Source organism: Takifugu flavidus, chromosome 10, assembly GCF_003711565.1.
Source record: "Takifugu flavidus isolate HTHZ2018 chromosome 10, ASM371156v2, whole genome shotgun sequence".
Classification (NCBI taxonomy): domain Eukaryota; kingdom Metazoa; phylum Chordata; class Actinopteri; order Tetraodontiformes; family Tetraodontidae; genus Takifugu; species Takifugu flavidus.
In genome coordinates this window covers 1,553,695-1,576,811 of record NC_079529.1, presented here as the reverse complement: position 1 = coordinate 1,576,811, position 23,117 = coordinate 1,553,695, and the positions used below count along the sequence as shown (strand labels likewise).

At 50.9% G+C, this 23,117-nt stretch overlaps 2 protein-coding genes across 3 annotated transcripts; one reads left to right on the top strand and one right to left on the bottom strand.

Moving 5' to 3' along the window:
• Positions 1-305: 305 nt before the first annotated feature.
• On the top strand, positions 306-7,035 carry cacng6b (calcium channel, voltage-dependent, gamma subunit 6b). Of its 2 annotated transcripts, none has more exons than XM_057046138.1 (5): positions 306-744; positions 2,926-3,610; positions 5,374-5,448; positions 6,090-6,227; positions 6,290-7,035. In XM_057046138.1, exons 2-5 carry the CDS (start codon positions 3,247-3,249, stop codon positions 6,508-6,510), a joined length of 798 nt encoding a protein of 265 aa, XP_056902118.1. In that variant the 5' UTR covers positions 306-744; positions 2,926-3,246; the 3' UTR covers positions 6,511-7,035. The 2 variants fall into 2 exon arrangements, with proteins under 2 accessions (XP_056902118.1, XP_056902117.1); XM_057046137.1 differs by lacking the exon at positions 306-744 and adding an exon at positions 1,784-1,925.
• A 1,998-nt stretch (positions 7,036-9,033) lies between these two features.
• cacng8b (calcium channel, voltage-dependent, gamma subunit 8b) lies at positions 9,034-22,926 on the bottom strand. The gene is made up of 6 exons (XM_057046074.1): positions 22,599-22,926; positions 15,683-15,955; positions 14,992-15,216; positions 12,573-12,656; positions 11,473-11,613; positions 9,034-11,357 (listed from the first exon to the last, which is right to left on the bottom strand). The coding sequence occupies exons 3-6, from the start codon at positions 15,212-15,214 to the stop codon at positions 10,558-10,560; spliced, it is 1,248 nt and encodes a 415-aa protein (XP_056902054.1). The 5' UTR covers positions 15,215-15,216; positions 15,683-15,955; positions 22,599-22,926; the 3' UTR covers positions 9,034-10,557.
• Positions 22,927-23,117: the final 191 nt, after the last annotated feature.

Here is a 23,117-nt window from a genome sequence, read left to right as displayed (position 1 = left end):
CAAAGGCTGTGAACCGTTTTCAGAGCAGCAACATCTTCGCTGTCCCCTCCCGGCTCTATATTTCCCACCTCTGCATTGCTGCACCTCGCTGCACAAAAGGCAGCATCGGGGCTGCTGATGCAACACTGCTGCCTTCCCCCCTGGGAAGGGGGGGGCTGCGCACACGCAACAGCAACGCTCATGTCCCCCACAGGAGATGACCTCTCCTCCACATCAGGCCGCCTCTCGGAGGCCCAAACGAACCGGTCTGGTGCCGCAGAGAGGCTCGGTGGGGGGACTCACCACCCCCCTCTAGTGGTGGATGCGGGTAAGAGACGGTCATTGTCATTCAGGCCGGCGCCTCCTCATTGATCCTCATTCAGAAAGATGCACGGCTGCAGCAGAGGCACGCGCACGACCTGCATCTGAAACGCGGCACAAGAGCGGAGAGCATCAGCAGTACGTCCACATGGCCATAAACTCACTTCCTGCCCCCCACCCCACCCCCCAGCCTCGTCAACACCCGGCTGTGCGACGCCTCTCTGGCATTAAACCAACCCTTCCTGGAACCGCCAGACCGGCTCCCGTAGCACCAACATCCACGCCACACCCAAAGATCACAATGCCGATACCCTCCAACGTTCCAGCCCCAGCGGGTCACTTTCGCCCCCTCGTCCACGTGCTCAGCCGCTCCCTTTAGCCGTCATGTGACCGCCGCGTTGCTCGGCTGCAGCCAACAGGCAGTAAAAGTCGCCCCGTTTTCAGGTGAGAACAAGAAACTTCAGAAATCGTCCGGAATGTGTCTGACCATCCACATGGCACGTGATCATACGTGCGTGTGTGTGTGCGTGTGTGTGCGTCTTCATGCGTGCATCATCCCTGCTGACAGCATCTCCCATGTTGTAGATTATTGATGGCCTCCCGCAGACGCCACGTATGACGGACGGACGCAGATGTCCCCTGGAATTAGCAGTCGTAGATTCACGATAAAGAGGGGACACAACCATGTGTGTGTGTGTGTGTGTGTGTGTGTGTGTGTGTGAGAGAACCCCATGAGTTTAAAGGAGCTGTCAGGGACCCGATATGTGGAGGTCCGGCAGCAGGCCGCAGTGCAGAGCAGCACGCTTTGACTGCTCCGGATGTTGTGGGTGTTTATCCGTCTCCCACCGCCTGCAGCCTGTTTTGTCCCTTTTCTCTACAGATCTCCCTCTTCTGCCCCCCCCCCCCCCCCCCCCACAGCCTCTAGCTTTGGTTTCTCCCTCTCTTCGGCGCCACTGGATCCGAGCAGAGCTGGGGCCGCTGGAAAAAACGAAGCCCTGAAGTTTCCCCGGATCCCGAGGAATGGATTCTCATTTAAATCTCCTAACTGCCAGTGTGTTTGCACCTGCCCCCACACATGACCGTGCCCCCCTCCCTTGAGAAAACGACCCCAATCCCTCAGCTCCCTCTCATATTTCCCCTCTCCGCTGCTCATTTTCGGGGCAGCCGACTGCGTCTCGGCCTCTCCTGTAAACACGGGCCTCCTTCTCGCCTCTTACTTAATGTCATTAACAGGTGGCCGTCCAAAATAGACCCCCCGCCTGCGCGTGCACGTACAGACGGGGGGGCCGGCCGGCGATCGGGTCTTCGTCATGCGGGCGGCCACCCTGCAGCGCCTCGGCTCCCCTCGTTTACAATGTCAGCCGTGTTTGCAGTGCGAGCGGCGGCGGCGTGCGCGGACACCAGTTGCACTGGCGGCTCTCGCAGGCAGCAGTGCAAACACATTTAATCATCAACAGCCAACCAGGCTGCAGTGCCCCCCCCCCCCCCCCCCTCTGTTACACTCACTTTCCATAACCCTGACATACCTCCCTCCCACTCTCCCCCCTCTATACTCCCCCTCCGGCGCTCTCCCTCTCTATTGAGTTGCGAGCGTCGCTTCCTGCTGAAGGGAACCCGGCAAACAGGTCAGACTCTCTCTTCTTTACGTTCAAGTGTCTTTCAGCTCGGCGCCACGGCGGACCTGGTTCCCCATCACGGGTCGTGGTTCGGCTGCATCGCTGCCCGGACGTCCGAAACGGGGACGACTGCACGATTCCTGGGCGTTTGACTGGCGTCGCCCTGACGCGGTTCCTCTCTGGCTGATGATCATCTCATTAACTCAGTGTCAATGACCAGGATGTTGCCATTCTCCCCTCCTGTTGTGTGTTTTTCTGTGCAACACGTTGGTTAGTTCCGGGGTGACAGAGCTCTTCAGCCAGTTCTTCTTTCGTCCTTAAAATTCCAAAGCTCAAAGTGACGTTTCAGCATTTGCTGCTTTCGGCTGGATGACAAAGAAAGGAAATCTTTCACAATCTTGCACACGCAGTAGTTGCGCCTATATTCGAACCTCTGCATTAAACGAGCCGCCAACTGGAGCCACCGTCATCCGAACTGGGCCAACCCCCCCCCCCATCTCTTTGTCACAGGGTTAAGAGATGAGTTATCACCTCTCGCAGACGCCATGTGGGAAAGTGACGCCCCCGCATGCGTCCAGTTCCGAGGTGCTGCCTCTCCGACTGTACGCTTGAACCGGTCGGGGCTGCAGGTTTGTAGCCTTTACTGGAGCTCCGAAGGCAGGAGCCAAGGTATTTCTGTCCACCCATTATCCCCTTAGATAAAGGAGGGATCTGGGGGGAGCCAGAGATAGTCTACCTACTCGGAAATGTGTGGGGGGGTCAAGCTGGGTGGTCCATTGTGGTGCTGTGGTGTTATACCCTGCCCAGGCCGACTCACCCAGTCCACTTGTGTCTCCGGCCGTCCAGGCAAACGCCACGTGGCTCGTTTATTGGCCGAGCGGTCGTCACGCGGCCCCCGGGGAGCGATAACCTGGGGCGTCGATCAAGCGGTTGGAAACGAAATATTCCGCTGTTGATAAAAGGAGGCCCGGCTGCTCTTTCATCTCTGCTTCATCTCTGTGTTTCACAGGCGTGGATGGAAAACAGACCGCGGCCGTCCTGGTCTTGGCCCCCCTCTCCTGCACGTTTCATCGCCTCCTTCCTTTATCTGGCCTCCGCTCCAGCGCACGTCGCTGCCTAATCTAGCTGCCGAGCCTACGTACTCTTACCTGGCTCACTCAGGCTCCATTTTATCCATCCATCACCTGATATGCTTTAAACATCCTAACCTGCAGTTCCTTTTTTTCCTGTCGACGACCTTCCTCCGTTGTTGCTGCTTTGATCTTCGAGCCAGAGTTTCCTCTTCTTCACTCTGCTTTTTTTTTTCTGGCCTCGGCCAGTTGGGGCGAGCATGTGGTCGAATTTTTTCGTACAGCAGGATGAGGAGGGTCACATTGGCATAGCGGGGACTGGCCAAGCTGGGGGTTTGGGTGCGATGAAAGGGGGAAGGGGCCAGAGGAGGACCCACAAGATGAGTGACAGCCTGGAGGGGAAGATCAAGCTGGCCTTCTTTTTGTCCATCATTGGCGTGACCCTGTCGGTGTTGGGCATGGGGACGGAGTTTTGGGCAGAGCTGGCCCAACCCAAGAATTCCAGTGGCAACCAGACCTGTCAGATGGCCCATTATGGCCTGTGGAAGGGCTGCATCCGCACCCTATGGGTGGCCGACGTGGACCCAGAGAGGACAAGCTGCGGCCCCGCTGAACTTCCTGGAGGTGAGACCTCTAGGCTGCACGTGTCTGTCTGACCCGATCCTCCTCCTCCTCCTCCCTGTTCTGTGTAGCAGGTGAGGTTTCTGGAGGGCACGCTTCCCTTCTGTTTCTCCCCCAACTGTCCGCTCACGTCGGCCTCTCCGCTAAACCTCGGGACCGCCTGCACGCCACAGCGGCATGGAAGGGAACGCATATAGGAAAAAGGGTTAATAGGTATTTATGTGAGGTCTCAACAAAACACGCGCTCCTAATCTCTGCAGTTTCTCTTTGCCGTCACCACTGATGTGAAAAACAGAAGGAAGGGGAGCATAAGTAATACGATGCGTTCCCTCTGGGAGCACGCTTACATCTGTAGATCTTTCATGTGAGCCCAGAGGGGAGTGAAGGACGCTGCGGCAGCGACTTCGCTCCATAAAGATATATTTTCATTCCTTGAGTTTTTTTTGTTTTTTTTTTGCTGTACATACTGCATAATGCTAATTTTCCACGTGCTTGTGTTCGTGGCAGCCTTGCAAAGGAAGAGAGGAAGTGTAGTTGTGTGTTTGATGCAGTGCGCATACATGCATATATACTGTATTTATATCTAGGTCATCCTATAGATAATGTACAAACCCAATCATTAAAAAAAACGTGGAAGCTTCGTGGCTAACGCTAAGGCTGCGTGTGCAGCCTGATGTTTCTAATATTCCAGCAGTACATTTTCATTTGCTGACTTTGGGGTACACAGGCAACACGGAGAGACTGTCTGATGCGAAGTGGAGCAAAGCTTCTTCTTTATGCAGAGAAATGTGAATCACGTGTGTGCTACACACACTCTCATCCTTGGACTTCTATCTTTGTGAGGACTTTCATAGACATAATGCATTACCCAGCTCCCAACCTTAACCCCTCGCCAAAATGCCCTCACTTCCTGGAAATGAGGAGTATTTTGGTGCTCGCTGGGCACCACGTACAAGAACGCCCCTGCTGTCAAAGAACACATTCATTCCTCCGTCTCGATGCGCTGCGCGTTCCAGCCAACAGACGCATTTGTGCGTCTGAGCCTCTGTCGGTGAGCACGTTTGGGCTCGCGGGCTTTTTTTTTTCCCGCCACCGTCTGACGCTTTGTTTCTCACCCCGTCGACAACAGCCGACCAAAGTGTGTGTGTGTGTGTGTGTGTGTGTGTGTGTGTGTGTGTGTGTGTGTGTGTGTGTGTGCAAACATTCGGTCATCTTGTGCCACAGAAATATTCGGCGGCTGAAAGTCATCACTATGCGCTTGTGAAGCCGAGTGGAATCTGACTACTTCACAGTTTTTGTCTAAATATAGCGGGGAGGGGGGGGGGGGTGGAGGGGGGGTGAGGATGGGGGACACAGTGAAAGGGAGAGAGGGCATGTCTGATGCAGTATTAACCAAGCCCTGTTTCCTCTCCCTCACCTCCATCTGTGGTTCCACCTCTCCCTTCGCCTCTCCTCGCCGCCCTCCCAGCTGCACCCCGCTTGCCCTCCCCGTTTCTGCATATTCCCTGCATCCCCCCCCTCCTCCTCTCACCCAGTGCCCCCCCATCCTCAGTCTTATACCGCCTCTCTGGCAGCGCCATATGCGCAGTGCTGTGTGTTGCAGCTAATGCTCCACGCGTGGATATAAATAGGACTAATGCCTGTAAGGACCCTGCATGCATGCATATAGGCTGTAGCAGGAAAAAGAAAGCAGCCCCGCGCGTGCACGTGCGCGCGCTCGCCACTGTCTTTCATCTCTCGCTGTGATCTCTCTCCTCTTCCCGCAGAATCCAACTGCACCTACTTCAAGTTCTTCACCTCTGGGGAGAACGCAGTCATATTCAAGAAGACAACCCATAACAGTGAGCCGTTCTCTCCTCTCCTCTTTGGCTCAGGCTTATGCCCAGAGCGCAGGGATGATCAATAAAGACCTTCCCTGAGCATTCCGGGGACCACGCCGGTGGCTTTAGTGCGTTTCAGCTCGTTTACCTCAGCTGCCTCCAAAACAAGTCATCCATCAGGCTGATTTATGTGCTGATATTACGGCTGAGCAGAGTTTGCTGCATATGTTGATACGGTCTTCCTTGTACCAAGAGGCAGTCGTGGTTTTTATTAATGTCACCCGGGCATAAACCTCCAGCAAATATGGTAAATACACACGTTGGTCAACGTGTTTATCTGTCCGCTCTTTTATCAGCAAGTGTGCAGAGTTATTGTTTGTTTGTTTGTTTGTGTTTGGCGCTGAAGAATTTACACGTTGTCCAACATTAGCGCGTTTGTTTGCTGTCGTACGTTAGCATGCAAACGTGTGCAGCTAAGAGGGGACATTAATGATCCTCCACCTCCTCCACCACCCCAAATGAGTCTGCTCCTATTTCCTCCTGTTAAAAGGAAGTTTCTGCCGCTGTTTCCTTCGGGTTGCCATAGCGACAGCCTTGATTGTAACAGACGCTGTGTAAATAAAGTTGGGTTGAATCTGTGATTCTCCGCGTATCTCCCGCAGCTCTGAATTTAGCCGCAGCCATTCTGGCGCTTCTGAGCCTGACCATGATGGCGATGGGCTCCATCTGCATCGCCATGGCGCTGAATAAAGGCGTGGCCTTCTTCCTTAAACCGGCCTCCTTCTGCTTCATTCTGTCAGGTAGGAACTCCCAGCATGCCGTGCTGCAGCCTCCTCTCCATGACTCTGGGCCCTGTGTGCAGGTGTGCTGGTCCTCCTGTCTGTCCTGGTCTTCCACCAGTCCGTCCTGGCCCTGCTGTCCTCTGACCACTCCGTCCCCGTGCACCACCAGCTCTCCTGGTCTGTGGCCTGCGTGGGCTCGGCTGGAGGAATTCTAATGCTCGGCGGATTCCTCTTCATCCTCCTCTCCCTCCCCTTCAGCCCCTGGCAGAAATGCCTGCCGCACAAGAACAGCGCCACCTAGCACTTGAATGCACCCCTCATTATTTTTAAATAACAGTGGATCCTAACAGTGGATCATTTTTAGTTTTCTATATATATATTTGTGTCATAAATAAGTCTGACAGTTATACAATCATAGGATGAATAGAATCTTTCTGCCAGCAGAACACACACACATTTGTATGTGTTGAGTAAAAAAAAAAAAAGGTAGTTTTGCTTGGTTTGGTGATTTGGTGCTTAGGGAAGCTGAGGTTTTCCTGGAAGGGAGGATGGAGGATGGGACTGTCATGCTGGGAGCTGCTACCTGCTCAACGCAGCAGCCCAGGTCATTTCTGAAGGGCTGAAGTGAAACCGGATCCTCAACCAGCTGGGAGAAGCCGAAAAGGCTCTTTTGTATATTTCAGAATTGTGTTGAGCTCGTCTTTGTAAATAAGCTAAGTGGAAACGATGACTGTATATTTAGCCTGTGTCCTGCCAGCTCACTTTATTTGCCTTATATGCATCCATCACATTTGTCCTGCCTATAAATGCTGCATTTTTTGGAACACCTGCTGCGTCTGCTCATCATTCGGGGGGGGGGGGGGGGGGGGGTTTCACCTGTGCTGCTCCTGATTATGGCGTGCAACAGTAACCGCCTCTCTTTTGTTTGCCCGCTCTCAAAGCTGACATCCACCATTTTCACCCCTTCGCAGCGTGACTCTGGAGCCGTCTGCCAACATCCAGCCCCCCCCCCCCCCCCCCCACATCCCACTCATCTATAATTAGGCCAGAACGCATCGTAATGCAGTTTGCTGCGGTGGGCGAGAAACCTTATCCTCAGATTCCAACTGTGCCCCCCCCCCAGCCCATGCTCCTCTGCCCTCTCCTTCACATCTCCACCTCTGACCTCAGGGCCGTGAGCTCCTCGACCCACCTCCACCTTCCTGGCCCCACGTCGATCCGTGACAAATGTTGGCCCTCTTCTCTTGTTTGGATCTAAATTTGGGAGGTCGTGCAGGGAACCAGACGACAGGAGGAAAGAGGACGAACCCCATCTCCCCCAGAACCATAAAGAGCCTATAATTAACCCTAACCATCCGCACTGACCCCCTACCCCTAACTCTCTAACCTCTGCCTTAAAACCGCGTGGGAAACCAGCCAAAATGGCCCCAGGTCACAGAAGTGTCCTCGCTTTGCTGGTAGAAACGGTAGAATGATATTGGTCCTCAATATGCAGCCGAGACGAGGACACACAAACTCTGGGTGGGCAGAACCCGAGTCCACATGACACACTATCCAGGTTGTATATATAGTCTGTGGTCCTGCAGAGACGGGGGTGACGTGTGGCCCCTGCAAGCTTGTAAGTAGAAAAGAGCTTCCAAAAAACTTTGAAGTGCTCGAGAGTGAAGCTCGTCTCTGAAGAGGAGGAATGGCACAACTCATGCAGTTGGCGCAGGTTTTGAGCTGCGTTAGCGGGAAACGCGACAGGGAGCGGCACCTTAGCGGGATGACCCCGCCCTCTTTGGCGCCCCTCGTCCAGTGCTTCAGTTTCACTTGGCTGCGTCACTGGAGCGAGATTTGATTAGGTATGCTAATAGCAGGGCAAGGCTGCCCATATAAATGTCTGTGAAGGCTCCTCGTGTTATGTTCACCTCTGGTCTGAAAGGCCGCTCCGGTCCTAATGAGGACTGTCGGACCTGAAAGATTCTGGACAATGATATGAGGCCTTTGACCCCCCCCCCTTTTCATGCAAAAACATGCACCAGGGTCCAGATGGGCCTTTCAAAATCCCTGGTAGGATAGAGGTTATTTGTTAAATAACATCAATCTGGCGCTGTACAGTACATATATTTGCAAAAATTATGGGAAGCCTGTCCGACAGAGAAGGTCGAACACTTTTAGAATCTGTTAGGGCTTCTGTAACCCCCCCCAAAATGTTGCATTTGTTTGGAGAGCTCATGGTTTCCAAGCTCATCCTCTCCTGTTGGAGCAGCTTTCTGTTGACCTGCATAAGCAGCCGTTCAGAGGAGCCATTGGGTTGAATATTATACCAGCTAATATTAGAAACAATATCTCATCATTTCTCCCCCTCATCAAGCAGAGAAAATCCCCTTTTCCACTGCAGGACTCCATGTTTTTGCTGAAAGGACCTGAAGGAACACTCCCCCCCCCCCCCCGACGCCAAACTTTTGCCACGTCCTAGCTAGTCGAGGGCCAGTACGAGTCTGTGGACACTCCCCAGGGAATTCTTTTTTCAGCTTTTTATTGAAGTCAATAAATCCTCTATGATAACGAGGGTTTAGTTCATTGTTTCAGTCTCCTCGGATGTCATTTTCTGCTTAATTTAATATGCAAAGATCTATTTAATCGCCACTAAACTGGGATTTTAGTACAAGCTAAGCAATTAGGAGGGTTTGGTCGAATGCTGCATTGCTCACAGTGATTGCTGCTGCTGCAACATTATGGATGAATGAATGAATGAATGAATGAATGGATGAACGAATGGATGAAATTCTCTTATGAAACATGTGCGAAGATGCCAAGAAACAAAAGACACAGTCTGCTATTGGGGTTTTTTTTTTTATAAATTTCGTGCAATACAGTGTTTATCACACATTTAGATAAACCATAATCATTTGTCTAGATATAACTATTCTCAACTACATACTATTCATATGCCCACATAAATGCTATCTGTGTGCATTTTTTTTTTTTTTAAATCACATAATTCTTTTCTTCTTCTGAAATGAAACCAAAAGAAAAACGAGTCCGTAGAACAACCAGGTTTGCTGGTAACGTTCTGGTGGTTTCTGGGGATGAACGTGTGTGTGTGTTTGTGTGTGTGTGTGTGGGGGGGGGGGCTTACATTCTCATCAAACATAAACTGGTCCGAGCTGCGACTCTGGTGTCGGGGCAACCGGGGGAAGCACAGCCGAAAAGAAGATCCATGGGACTGAGTCCAGGCCAGTCGGGGCCCCTGGGGACCAGATCCGCCCCATAATTGCATACCCAGTTTGAACAGTACTCTCAAAAAAAAAAAAGAAAGATATAAGCAGATGTACAAATATATGTGTAATTACAATGAGCCTTTAAAAAGTCCTCCATAGTGGTTTTTAAACCCCCTCAACCAACATATACATAGTTGTTTGTTTTTTTTGCCACTGAAAATATGGAGTTGCATGTCTGACTTTGGGACGTTCGTGTTATTAAAAAAAAACAACGATTCGGCTTTAGTTTTTTTTCTGCTCAGGCAGGAACCGGTCACCTGGGTCCGTCCAGGTGCATCGCTCCTTGTCTTTTTTCGTCTTCTTCTTCTCCCCCCACGCGGAGGATTCTGTTAATGCCCAAGAACAAACAGCTTCAACACGACTATAGCTACAAATACTACTGTTAACACCGATTAGAATGGAAATGAGACGAACGGGGGCCCACAGACAAGTCCCACTCATAATAACGATGGAGTTCAACAGTTGTCTCAGTCACGCACATCAACGTTGCATTTCTCTCAGTGTCAGTATTGGAAGACAATTTACAGTATTTCAATGTAAGTCCGCGTCACACAGCAACAGAACATCGTATCGTACTAGATTAAAAAAGAACGCAGGCCCTTGTTCTCCTGGATATTGTGCACACTCATGCTTGACACCTCGTCACAGTTAAACACGGCTCCGCATGGAAGAAATTCACAGTAAAAGTCACTGAGATCGGAAAACCAACGCCAAAAAAAGGACATTTCTGTGTTTGCGATAGCGATGAGCCCGTAATAACGCTAAGAATAATCACAACAACAATTTGACGTTAATGATGATCTGGTTAAATCGGGGTGGGGGTGTCGCACAGGAAAAACAAAGAAAACAGTTTCAGAATAGCCCCGGGTTAGTCGCATTTGATCGTTAATAAAATAAATCATTTGTAGCATGTTAAAATATCAAAATAGGTTTGCTATGAAAGTTCATTGTTGTTGTTATTATCGCTGTGTTATTACTCCATTTTTCCGGGACTGAATAACCGTAAACGTGGGAGCGACGTTCCTGGTCGGCTCCTCTCCATTCCCCATCTCTCCTCGTCTCCTCTCCTCCCGCCCTGCTTCCTACACAGGGGTGGTCTTCCGATTGAGGGTGTTCGAGTTGCTCTCTCTGTCTCCCTTCAGCCTGTCCAGAGTCCCCATCCCCCGATCCCTGTCCATGGTGGACGAGGTGAAGGGCGGCGGGCCGGGGCCCACCGAGTTGGGCATTGGCACGTTGGAGTTGGAAGAATTGGATGGATTGTGGGACTTAAGGGAGGGCAGCGTGCCACTCAGCATGACTCCTCCCACTCCGCCTCCATCCTTTGGGAAGCAGTTGTGGAGCTGATAAAGGGTGGCCCTGTCCACAGTTCCATACATGGGCGGCAGCCCCCCCAGTTTGGGGTCGCGGGACAGGGTGTAGAGCGAGATGTCGCCTCCAGCCAGGGCCGTGTGGGAGCGCGAATGGGGGTTGGGTAAAGTGGACACTGAGATGGGGCCCTGGGAGAGCAGCGCAGACGGGGGCATGCCAAAGTTCTTGCCCCCGCCGCCCCCTACAGGCGAGGGGTCTCGGGAGCGGGAGGGGTCGGTGGAGCGGGACGACGAGCGGGAGCGGCGGCGGAAGCGGTAGCTGGGCAAGCGTAGCATGGCGTGCGTGGTGCTCTTGAAGATGTCGGTGCGCGAGCGGCACCGGAGCTCCTTGTTCTTCTCGATGTAGATGTTGACGGCCAGGACCCCCACCATCTCGGCCATGATGAAGGACAGCCCCCCAAAGTAAAAAGACCAGCCGTAAGAGTACTGCCACTTCTTGTCCTCGTCCTTCTTCGGAGAGATGTCCCCCAGCGCCGCCGAGATGTACACGATCACACCAATTATGTTACTCAGACCTGAGAGAGCAGGAACGGGGAGATTCCACACAGAACGCTTGTTAGACGTCTCCGAAGAGAGTCCAGGAATGCCCCCCCCCCCCCCCCCCCAAAAAAAAAAAAATTCCTGAGTTACCTGCTGCCACAAATAGGATTCCTGCTCCCAGGATGATGTTGCGTTTGCTCTTGTAGAAGCGGCTCGCAGCGATGCAAACCCCTCCCATCAGCAGCAGGATGGCGCTGAGGATCGGGAAGATATTGGACGCCCTGACGACTCCTGCAGACCGGAGGGGAAAACAGCCGGTTCAGATTTATAACCTGGAGCACGTGCACAGCCGAGGGTAAGAAAGGTTTAACATCTGTCCATAGTTCGGGACTCTTAAACCCAGGAGTTCCTGGGGGAACACACACATCATAATGCATGGATTTTAGGGCAGCTGGGTAATGTAGTCCACTTAATGTCTGGCACCGCCCCAGTCAGGAGCTTCTCCCTCTTCATAGGCCTGGAGTCACAACAGACAACATTTATATCATCTATTGGACTTGTTTTTAATGATATTAGGTTCTAAAATTCAAGCAAGATGTAAAAATAAACACCATTGCTTTGATTTACTTTCTTTTTCATATAAGACAAAACAGGTCTGAAAGTGTTCTGAGGTGTAGAGAGGTCATAAGACAATGAGATTATATGGTTTTTTAGGAGCAAACGTATCGTCTTCATGTCCACAACACGCGAACGAGGGGTGTAAAGGCGATAAAACCAACAAATCTGTTGCTGTATTTCATTTATTTATCATTTGCTCCAATCTAAATAATTAGCCAACCCCTTCCATGTGGCCTTCGGTGCTTTCGGGACGTCTGCCAACGACGTTCGCTCCCCACACACACACACACACACACATATATGAGCGCTTCTGTTGCATCTAGGACAACTAGCCCACTGGAGACCAAATGCCACCTAAATGCCAGCAAAAGGCCTCCGTAACATTGTAAACTGAGCACAATCCAGCCTTCCTGCATGCACGTGGACGCATGTAGCCAATCACGGAGCCCAAGCGAAGCACCGCGGGGCAGCGAGTACAATCTAGGGCACCCCCCATCTCCACCCATTTTTCTACGCACGCTCACATATTGACTTCTTACAGAGGGGTTTTTTTTTTGTTTCCCGATGCTTGAGCGAATAAAAAAAATAGACGCGTTCCCCTGAAAATTTTCAAAGCGTCGCTCTTGACTTACGCAGGACGTACTCGGCCCCGTCGTGGTCGAAGTCCGCGTCTTCTGGGAAGTGGTTGATCTGAGAACACACTCCTCTCTTCACTCCTGAATGAAAGACGGACGAGAATCGTGACGTCAGCAAGAGGAAGTCGCGACCTTCAGAGGAGCGAGGCGCACAACTGGGTCGGAGGGGGCAAATGACGGATCTCATGTCAATACACACATTTTTACACACACTTAATACATACAAGGAGCGGACTGACACCCGCTGGGGTCTCACATGTGGACAGACAGACGGACGCAGGTGATGGCGGCACACCACCGCTGCGGATGGGTGGGTTGTATGTGAGAGATGGGTGGAGGTGACGTATGAAGAGACACAGATGGAGGGATAGAAGGACAGATGCAGGGTGAGTTTGCTCTGAAAAGAAACAGATGGAGGCACAAAGGGACGCCATGTCATTGGAGCCACAGGCGTTCATTAAATTTTGAATCAATGTTTCAGCACGGAGTTGAAGCTGTTATTCCCACTCCGGCGCCATGAAAACAAAATAAGTGGGACACGAGAGCCGCCGTCTTTTGATGCCACGGGCAGCTGCCGATCGTGCACAGCGGCGCCTTGAATGAGCTGAGCTCAACCGTCTCTGGGTTTAGGGTCAAACTGAACAAGGGACACGTGAGGGTAACACCCAGTGAAGCCATCTTTATCCGGTCAACACTATGTCGCAACATTTAGGTGTTGTCGCACCGCATCCTCCCACTAGAGGGCGCTCAACCCAATTACTCCCCATTTATGACCAAATGAGTGGATAAACTTGAGTGTTTGACACCTTGTCTTTTAAATTAAGTTTTCCTTTTGGTATGAATGAACTATAGAAGAGCCATTTCTAGATTGGAGGATTCAGTAAACCCGCAGAAGAGCCAAAGAAGTCAGGACACATTCCCGTCCCCAACATAATGTGCCGCCCGCCCGCCCACCCAGTCGCGGCATAAATCTTTCAACGCTAGCATGTCCTGCAGTTTCGCTCCAGCTACACCTCACTGCATCACTGCACCGGGACTGAGCATCTGTCTTGGCCGAATCCTCTGCAGGCATCAAGGATACTTGACCTCTAAGCCACGCCAAGACTCTGTGAGCTACTGCACCACTATATTAAAGGGAAAGGGGGGAGGGGAGGGGGGGTCCAAGGAGGGTAAAAGATCCAGGGAACAATTTAATATGATATTTGGGAGCAGAGGATAGCTAGAGTCATGCAGTGGAGGGAGTGGTGGGGGGGGGGTGCACTGCAGCAGGGCTGCAGTTGATCTCTAATTGGCTGCTTTGCTATCAGGATGCTCAGAGATGAGGAGGAATTAGCTCTCGTACAAACCGGGGATGCTTCGCAGGGAGAGCCAGGAGGTTTTCCTGGAGACGGGAGCGGCCGTGCAGACTGTGGTTCCTCGCCACCTGTCTGACAGCGAGCGCCAGCCGTTGAGCATCGGCCAGGGAGGCGGCGTAATAGCGAAATATCAGCTTTTGTTTCAGTGAGAAAAGCGAAGCTGGAGAGGCGGCTGCTGCCAGGGACGGCGGCAACGGCCAACATGGAAGCGTGTCAGGACGACCACCAGCTTTTTTCTTTTTTCAACTCTGCTTTTGACTAAAAAAACGAATCAAAGGCGGTGATTAATGGATTGTTTGGACTGGTGCTTAGCTACAATTATCCAAAAAGATGATCCTCGTGACAACAGAGAGAGAAAAAAAAAGCACTTCCAATGAGCTCATGATTAACGACATCATCCGCACTTCCCGAGCATCTGCTGAGCATCTGCACAATGAAGACTGATGCTTGAGTCTAAAATATTTGGCCTGGCATAGAGACCCAATTTTCCTTCACGAGCTTGGGGGAATAGTCGTTAATAACCCAAGTGGAATTCATCACTGTCTTCAGGGCTCCCGACTCAGCTGATCAGTGATTAACAGCAAAGGAAGGACAGGCTGGGAACGCTACAGCGTCAACGCCAACAAATCCGAGTGGAGAACGCACCATTAGTTTGAATGAACGTTGTTAGCATTGCTCCTCTTCGGGACTTCCCCTTTTCCTCTCCTCGTCGCCACCCTCCAGGTGTTGAAAGATGGTCCTCCAGGGCCACAATCCAACCAGATTTTCTGACCTAACTTTGGTTTTAACCGGCTTCGCCACCCGGTTCGGGAGGTTTGAGTGTGAACGGCCTCAGCAGAATTTGTCAGTTGTGTTTCGTAAAGATCAGACGCCTCCAAATCTCAGCAAACACACGGAAAACGGTCACTTTCTTCTGGTAAACTTGTGGAGCAGTCGGGCACAGAGCAAGTGCAGGAGCAGGGAAATGTCCTTAAAAGATCAGCCTAAGCTGGCGTGCTCCCACATGCATCCCTACGGGTTCACCCCCCCCCCCCAGGAGAACCCCGGAAGTTGGTCTTTACCTTCCAGACAGCATATCCTCCAGAGCCCAGAGTGGGTGAGGGCCCCGGGATCCTTCTTGTCCTTGTTGTGGGGATCGTCCTGGCTGACGTTGGCCGTGCTGTTGCAGATGACAGCTCGGGAGTAGAGCCAGTAATCCGTCCCTATCGCCACCGTCATCAGGCCGAAGGCGGCGAACGCCCCCACGGTGGTGAGGAGGATCTGGATCCCCTTCTCACACACCATGCCTTCATTTAGAGGACGGAGGAGGAAGAAAGGAGACATTTGGAATAAAGATCAGAGCTTACAGGTGCAGAAAACAATCTGGCATTGAGGTAATGGCGATGATGAGGGGGGAGGGTGGCGGGAGGCGGAGGGGGGGGGGGCGACGAGAAGAGGTGAAAGTGAGGATGATGACGTGGCGGGGGAGGTGGAGGAGGGAGGAGTGTGTCCTTGGGAGGGAGTTGGATGACTCTGCTGACGCCGCTTAACAGGACAGAATTGATGTGAAACACAACAGATCACACCTCCCGCTCTGTGTGTACAACGCTGGCACACACACACACACACGCACGCACACACACACACACACACACACACACACACACACACACACACACACACACACACACACACACACGCACGCAACTGTTGCCGTTATTGTGGTTTTTTACACTGTAACTGACGCTTTAGGGCGAGTGGTTTCAGACCCACCTGACGGCGAGTTTCTGTCCTTCGACTCAATTTTGAAATCTTTCTTTTCCTCGTCAGTGAAGAACGCGCTGTCCCCTCAATCCGGACAGCATCCATCGACTGTTTTCACCTCCTCCCCTTTCTCCTTTCTTGTGCGTTCGGCTCTCTCGCGCTCTTTTGCCCTTTTCCTGTCTTCCACACTGTGAAGCGGCTGCGGGTGAAGACCTGGACGGCGGCTTCCTCCTCTCCGTCCTCCGTTAGCAGAAAACGAGCATCGCGGCTCCTGTTCTGTGGCTGGATACCAAATAAAAGAAAGGACAGAGAACATATGACAGGAGTACACCCTGGATGGGTCACCGGTCCATCACAGGACACACACATCACTCACACACACATACACGCCTCAAGGCCATTTAGAGTCTCTACAACAGAATGCCTCATGTTTTAGGATGGAAACTAGATCACCCACAGAAAACACACACAGAAACAGAGAAAGGTTCATCTCTCTTAGGGGGTGAACCAGAATTAGCCCAATCAAAACTATTTATCGCCTAATATCATCCGTCCGTACGGTGACTGAAATGATGGAGATCATATGTCCAAGGTCACTGGAACAGCAAGTGTTTGTGATGGTGCCTAATTTTATTACTTTCCAATGAAATTGTTCAGTTGCTTAACAAATGAAACCTCTGATAATATCGAGTACAAACCAGGCAGATTAAATATTCCTCCTGTGGGATCCCCCCCCCCCCGACATCAAAATGTTTAATTAGCGTTAGCCACAAATAGCTACAACCAGCTGCTGTTACGATTAAACTTTTGGGTTTGTCGGCAGACGTCCCTCACTTTCGGTCCTTGAAGTTTTCTGCAGGCGTTTGAGTGTCGTAGGATTTATGGAAATACCGTTGTGACTTAGACTCTGTAGCAGAATCAAGTCTAAATGATATTTTTACAGCACAAATCCTCCTCAAAAATAAGATATCCAAATTTACATACTCGTGGTACAAAGTCCAAACAGAAAAACTGCCGAAACGGTGGCTCAAAGTCTCTGTGGAGGCCGTCAAATCCCAACATTTTAGTCATTCTAAGCTATTCTGCGGCGCTCCAGAACTCATTATTTTCACTTCTTTTTACCAAAAACACCTTTAAAATAGGCCAAATTGAATCAGATCTCCTATTGTTGCGAGGAAAAAGGCCGACGCGCCTGAAAGTGAGCGCTCGCAGCGTCCTCTGAGGTGAGATAATTTAGCTCAACGCCGGTCTTGGCGCAAACAGCTGCTGGAATTTATCCTGAATATTAATAAGAATATTAATATATTAATATTAGACTGTTCCTTTTGATATGATGATGGGGTCACACACGTTGCCAGATTAATGACAACGCAGTTGTAACGACTTTAAGGCAGAACGACGCTGGAGCGAGTTGTGCTGCATCGAACCTGAATAAGAGGAGCAAGTGGGGGAGTCAGAGAGGTCCAACCCGACATTGTTACCATGGCAACATTGAATTCCAAAGTCTGGATCAGCATAGTGGTGGTGGGAGGTGCAGGCAAGAGATAAAGTGTGTGTGTCGGTGTGTGTGAGTGTCTGTGCGTGTGTGTGTGTGTGTGTGTGTTGTGTGTGTGTGTGTGTGTGTGTGTATGGGGGGATATAATAAACTGAGACAAGTTAGACCCGCTAACGCTCACATCCATAGATTTTGTGTGTGACACAGATGCTCACACACACACACACACACACATGCAAAGGCAGTCAGACGTGCATAAAAAGTCATGTCATCATCTGCTACAAAGAGGCCGGTGGACAGAACACTGGACGCCTTCTCTCGGTGTGTGAGATAACACAACGCAGCGCGTCTCATTCAACAAAGCCTGTTTAGCTCACACAACGCCGCCATGTTAATATTTGATGATGCAATATGGCACCGCGATCAAAATAGGTTACATCCTGTTTGCATTGTGGAATCCAAAGCAGAGTCGCCTCACGGAGATGGAGAGATGCGTGTGTGTGTGTCCGTGTGTGTGTGTCCGTGTGTGTGTGTGTATCCGAGCATGGTCGAGTCTAATCCTGCTGAATGCATTAACGTCTCCCTCAGCTTCCGTCGCCGTTCAGCCTTTTTATTATCTAAACTGTCAACTGGCACCTCCGTGGCGTTTAAACATTATGGGGCTTATGTGTGAAGGAAACAAGTGTGTGTGTGTGTGTGTGTGTGTGTGTGTTATTGTGACCTTCCAACCCTATCTGCACACTGTTTCTCCCTGAGGAAAATATTTGTCCCGAAGGAATTGCGCTGGGGCAAAAAGAAAAGAAAAGAACCTTTTTTGCATATGTGTGCGTCTGCATGTGCACGCTGTCATGACCTTAAACATAACCTTCTGCGTCCGCCCCTTTAGCAACCCCCCCCCCCCCGTGTATAGGGAATTGTAACTGTCGTTATCTGTAATTTCTGTTCCCTGCCTATAATTAAGGGATGGAGGAATGTGAAGGAAGAAAAGGGCAGGAATGTGTGAGAGTTTAATTAAATAGGTTAAATGGCACAAAACAGAGTGAATAACAGTCTTAACTGAAAGTGGGGGGGCGTTCCTCTAATCTATATCTGAAATAAGATAGTATTTGAACACATTTGAAGTAATTAGAAAAGAAGCCCGATTGATGAATACTGTATTTATATCACTAACAACAGAACTCTGTGGCTCCGCCCCCCACCCGTCGGCATCCAGGTTGCCAGGTTACCAGGTGACCACTGACCTGTCACCGGCTCTGACGGGACTGAACCTCCCGGGCCTCTGACAGGTGGAGGCGGCTGAAGGCGGAGAAGAATCTGTGTTTCTCCCGGACAGGAAAGATCCGGCTAAGTTGGGTTAACGCGCCTGATCCCGCTTCATTTGCAGAACCAGTTTGAGCCCCTTTAAACTTTTATTTGTTTTCCTAATGTTGTGGGGACGAGCAGAGATGGGAACAGGGTGATAACCGTCACCCCACCCAGAGCGTCTCCGAGCGTCTGTGAATCAGAACAAATCCACCTCGTCGGGTCCTTCTGGACGGGTCGGGTCTGGGGTTTTTCTGTGAACTCCCGTGTTAATCTATTCACATCGATTAGTTTTCTGTTCCGTTCCAGGTCGTGGCTCTGAATTCTCCTGATTTTCCACCTCTGATCTCCGACTACTCCACATCCTCCCCGTTTCCCGTGTAATTATCGGAATTTCAGGCTGGATTTTCCATCCTTCTCATTCTGGAACCGCGTGCTGAGAAATAAACTCCTCTTATCAGCGTTTGGGCCCGAACAACGATGGTTCCCCGGGTCTGTGTGGTCGGGGCCGTCATCGGATCCCAACTACACACAACCAGGTCGTTCAGAGGACCAAGGCGAGCTCATCTGTCTAGGATCCCATGAGGCTGGAATCCCTCTAACAAAGGAGCTCAGGTTCCATTCAGGATGAACGAGTCTGACCGAACTCATAACGTCCATCTGCAGGAACTTGTCTGCATATAGAAGATGAACACAGCAACTTCCTGATATTCCAGCCACGAATCACATGACTTATCTCCTTCCCGCTGTTCTATCTGTCCAAATATCCGGGACAGTGGCTTTAATTTAAGGACGAAAAACAAACCCAGCACACCTGAGCTCACGACTCCACAGCTGACACACAGGAGCGCCGCACACAAACGCACAGAAATAAAAGCTCAAGAATGGCACAAACCCACACGGCAGGCAAAAACGCTGACAATAAAATCCTAAAATAGGTCATCTTTAAAAAGCCGAAGCGTTGCAGCGCTGCCATTAAGCCCACGTGAAGAGGCTACCAGGATCCTCAGACGGTGAACAACTCTGGCTGTCTGCACGGAGCAGCCCGAGGAGGCCGTGACAGGAACACCTCCACCTAAAAGGTTCCTAACATAAAGATTTTGGGGCTCACCTGATGCTCACAAACCCGTGAGCAGTTGGAGATGGAACATCCGTCTTTGACGATAGATTAGTGTATAAAATATTCACACGTTCGCTGGGTTGGTTGTATTAAAGTAGTTTAACCTGATGGGATTCTGCCAGATGGAAGAAGAGCTTGACCCAAATTAAAATGAGAACAAAGTGCTTCTTATTTCCGCCACTAGAGGGGGCTGTTTTGGTGAACTAGCTAGCTTATTGCGCGTCGCAAGAAAGTCTTGTTGCATCAAGAAATAAAGGCTTTTAATCAATGCTTTTCGTCTCTGAATGTGTCACAAATAATCTCAAATTGCAAACTAATTACAGAAAATAATCATTATCGTTATCCACCAAACTAAAATGAATTTTCTTACACATCAGGAAACATTTGCACCCAAAAAAAGGGGAGATAAATTGGGACCCAGTTCTTGATGACAGCTTAAACTGGCTTCCAGTTAAATCTGCTACTGCAAATAGTCACAGGAAGCCGCTTCCTGTTAATCGCATGAACAGTTCTTCAAGTTCAAATAGAAATAAAAGCTGCTTTCCAAACGGCTGCCAGCTTCTCTCCATTGTTTTTATTCTGTACCTCCATCAACGCCACGCTGGTCTTTCAAGGTGTCTGTCTAAGAGGTCTGTTTGAGTTAAAAAAAAACCAACCTGACTTCCTCTAATTTACCACAACACACTCCGCTACTTGTCTCGGAGTGTGATTAGTCACATGAACATGGTTGTCGATAGTTGTCAGTTGAGTAAACGGCCATCGACTTCCTGTACTTGTCTCAATCGCGTTAATTAGCGACGCCGGGGCCTCAAATAGTTTGATAAATAAATACTCTGCACGAGTCAGAGGGTTGCATCACGGTCCGCTGAGCATGCACGCCAGACGTTGTCGTGTGTGTGTGTGTGTGTGTGTGTGTGTGTGGGGGGGGGGGGTGTTTTACGCTGTCTGCCTCCGTCCAGACATGTTACCTACAATACATCACTGACACAACATGGTTCAATGTGAGCTCGCCTCTCACAGGCTGCATCAAGTTCAGCAATAAATAAATAAATAAATAAAAGATGGGCGGGGCTAATTGATGCACGGGTCACAGCCGTGGGGACAGGAGCCAATTAGAAAGCTGCAGATAAAAGGCCTCGGCTTGCTCTCTGCACTGAATCAGCAAATACTCTGGGCGAGTTTGATCTGCATCTTTTAGGCAAAAGCTAGTCGCTAATTGCAGCGCGGCGGACGCGCTGGCGTTTGCTCCGCCGGCATCGGGGCAGAGGTCGAGCGTTATTATGCGCTCAGGGGGCTGGAGACAAGTTTTAAATACAGGTATCTGTTCCTCCTGGCACAGGGGGTTTCCTCCCGAGGCCCCATCCAGAGAGGGAAGGAAACATCGTGGAGCCTCAGACCCTCATTAAAATTGCAGCAAAGCATTGATCCCCCGAACAAAAGCTACATGACAGATGTGATGATCAGTGCAGAATTCCCTCCTCCTCGGAGGGAGGCGGGCGAGCTGACGACGCCGCTCCATCAGCCGTGAAATGTGACTGAGGTGGTGATGCCGACGCGCGAAGAGGAGCCGCAGTTCCTGATTGTCGGTATCGCGGAGGGCGAGGAAAAGCGTGAATGGGCCACGCGCCGCTATTGACCGCAGTGACTCACCTTATAGTGTAAACAGCGGATTTCTAGAGCCGGCTGAGTGGGTTTGAAAGTAATCCAAAATCCACTGAGATAATCATCAAGGCTGCACACAACACACAGATACTACAAACGGCGTTCGCCACGTGGGAGGAGGAAGAGGAGGCAGACGGCTCGAGTGGGTGTGACAAGCAGACGGCGACTACCAGCTTTTTTAATTGAGAAAAGACCAAGAACCCACAGTAGATCCACCACAGAACCCCTATGAGGTATGCTAATACTGCAGCTTCAGAAGGCCCCTGATCCCCCCCCCCCCCCCCCCCCACCCACCCTCAGATCAAGTGGAAACACCAGGCTCTGCAGCAGAGCAGGTGCTGAGATCTGCAGAGATCAACTGAATCCAGCTGCAGCTCAACTCAGGGGTGAGACGCTGCATGTGACATGTGACTGAACACAGGCCACAGTGTGAATCATTCAGAGTTGGGCTGTCAGGTGCACCACAGATGAAGTCACCCTCTTTTTCTGTCTCTCTCTCTCTCTTTTAGTGCATGTTGAACGCTGTCTCCACTCGAGACATCTCCATCCACCCTTAACCTGGATTGATATGAGGTGCACCGTGAAAAATTGATGAGTTGCCAGATGTTTGGTGCCATTTACCTCAGGGGCTCTGGCAGCACAGGTCGGCCAGTGGCAGGAGGCATTGTGCTGAATTTACAAAATAAATAAATAAATAAGTAAATAGCTTCAGGTGAGGGCCTGGATGCAACACGATGTCGCTCTGCAGACCGAGCCGAACCACCGACGAGAGGCTCAGAGCGTGCACGGCTCCCCACAACGATGCAGACTGCGGTTGCATTCATTATCAGACTCGGCTGCACGTCTCTGCACGGCGGAAAATGGACGCCTAGCATCAAGCGGCCGGTGCAGACACAACTCAGAGCACCGAGACATAAATCAGGCGTTCAAACGCGCTCGGAGGGAGAACTCCAGACTGCAGGAAAAGTGTCCACCATCGCTCATCTTCCTGCCCCAAACACCTGCTCAGTGGAGGCTGAGAGGTCTTCAAACGAGCTATTATAGGGAATTCATTTGCACAATAGACTAGACGTTGCAGTGACTAATTATAGATCCACAGAGGGAGGTGGGAATTCATCATTTGGCTGTAAATGTAAAGGTCTGGGAGGCACTTATTGACATTCTTTTCCTAAAAACGTTGCGGACTATAGTGAGCTAAGTTGCAGCGTGGATCACATCAATGTGACGTGAGGACGGACAGTGAGCCGCGGAGTGCAAGCATTAGTGGCAGAATGCAGAAATTATTATTGCATTTGCAAAAAATAAAATCAAAAATCAAAACGAGAGAGGCGACTGAAAGGTCTTACCTGCAGGCTTTTTTCTATTTCTGTCACTCGCAACGCGACGCGCTCCCAAAGAGGAGATGGAGGGGCAAGAAGAAGGCAGAGGAGGGGGAGAAGGTGGCGGAGGGGCTAAATAACGCGTCCACCGAGGCGCACAATAAGATAAACAGAGAGGAAGACGCGTCAAGGGGGGAGGAAGAAACGAGCGAGAGGATGGATGGAAAAATTCCTGAGCAAAAGATTCAAATCAGCCAGTTGGAGAGAGCGGCTAATACGAGACACGTCACTGAGCGGGGATTTGTCTACAGAGGATGCGCTGGCTGCTCGTGTGTACTCGGGGAGAATGCGCGTCCGCCACCCCTCCCCTCCGCTCCCGGACGAACGCATGTTTGCCCCCCCCTCCCCTCCCCTCCCCTCCCCTCCCACACCGAACCCGACGCAGGCAACTTGTCGCATCCCACCAAAAAACTCCTTAATGGTGAGGACGAGGTGGAATAATAATAGCACCGGAGGGCAGAAGGTGACCCCCCCCCACGCCAAAAA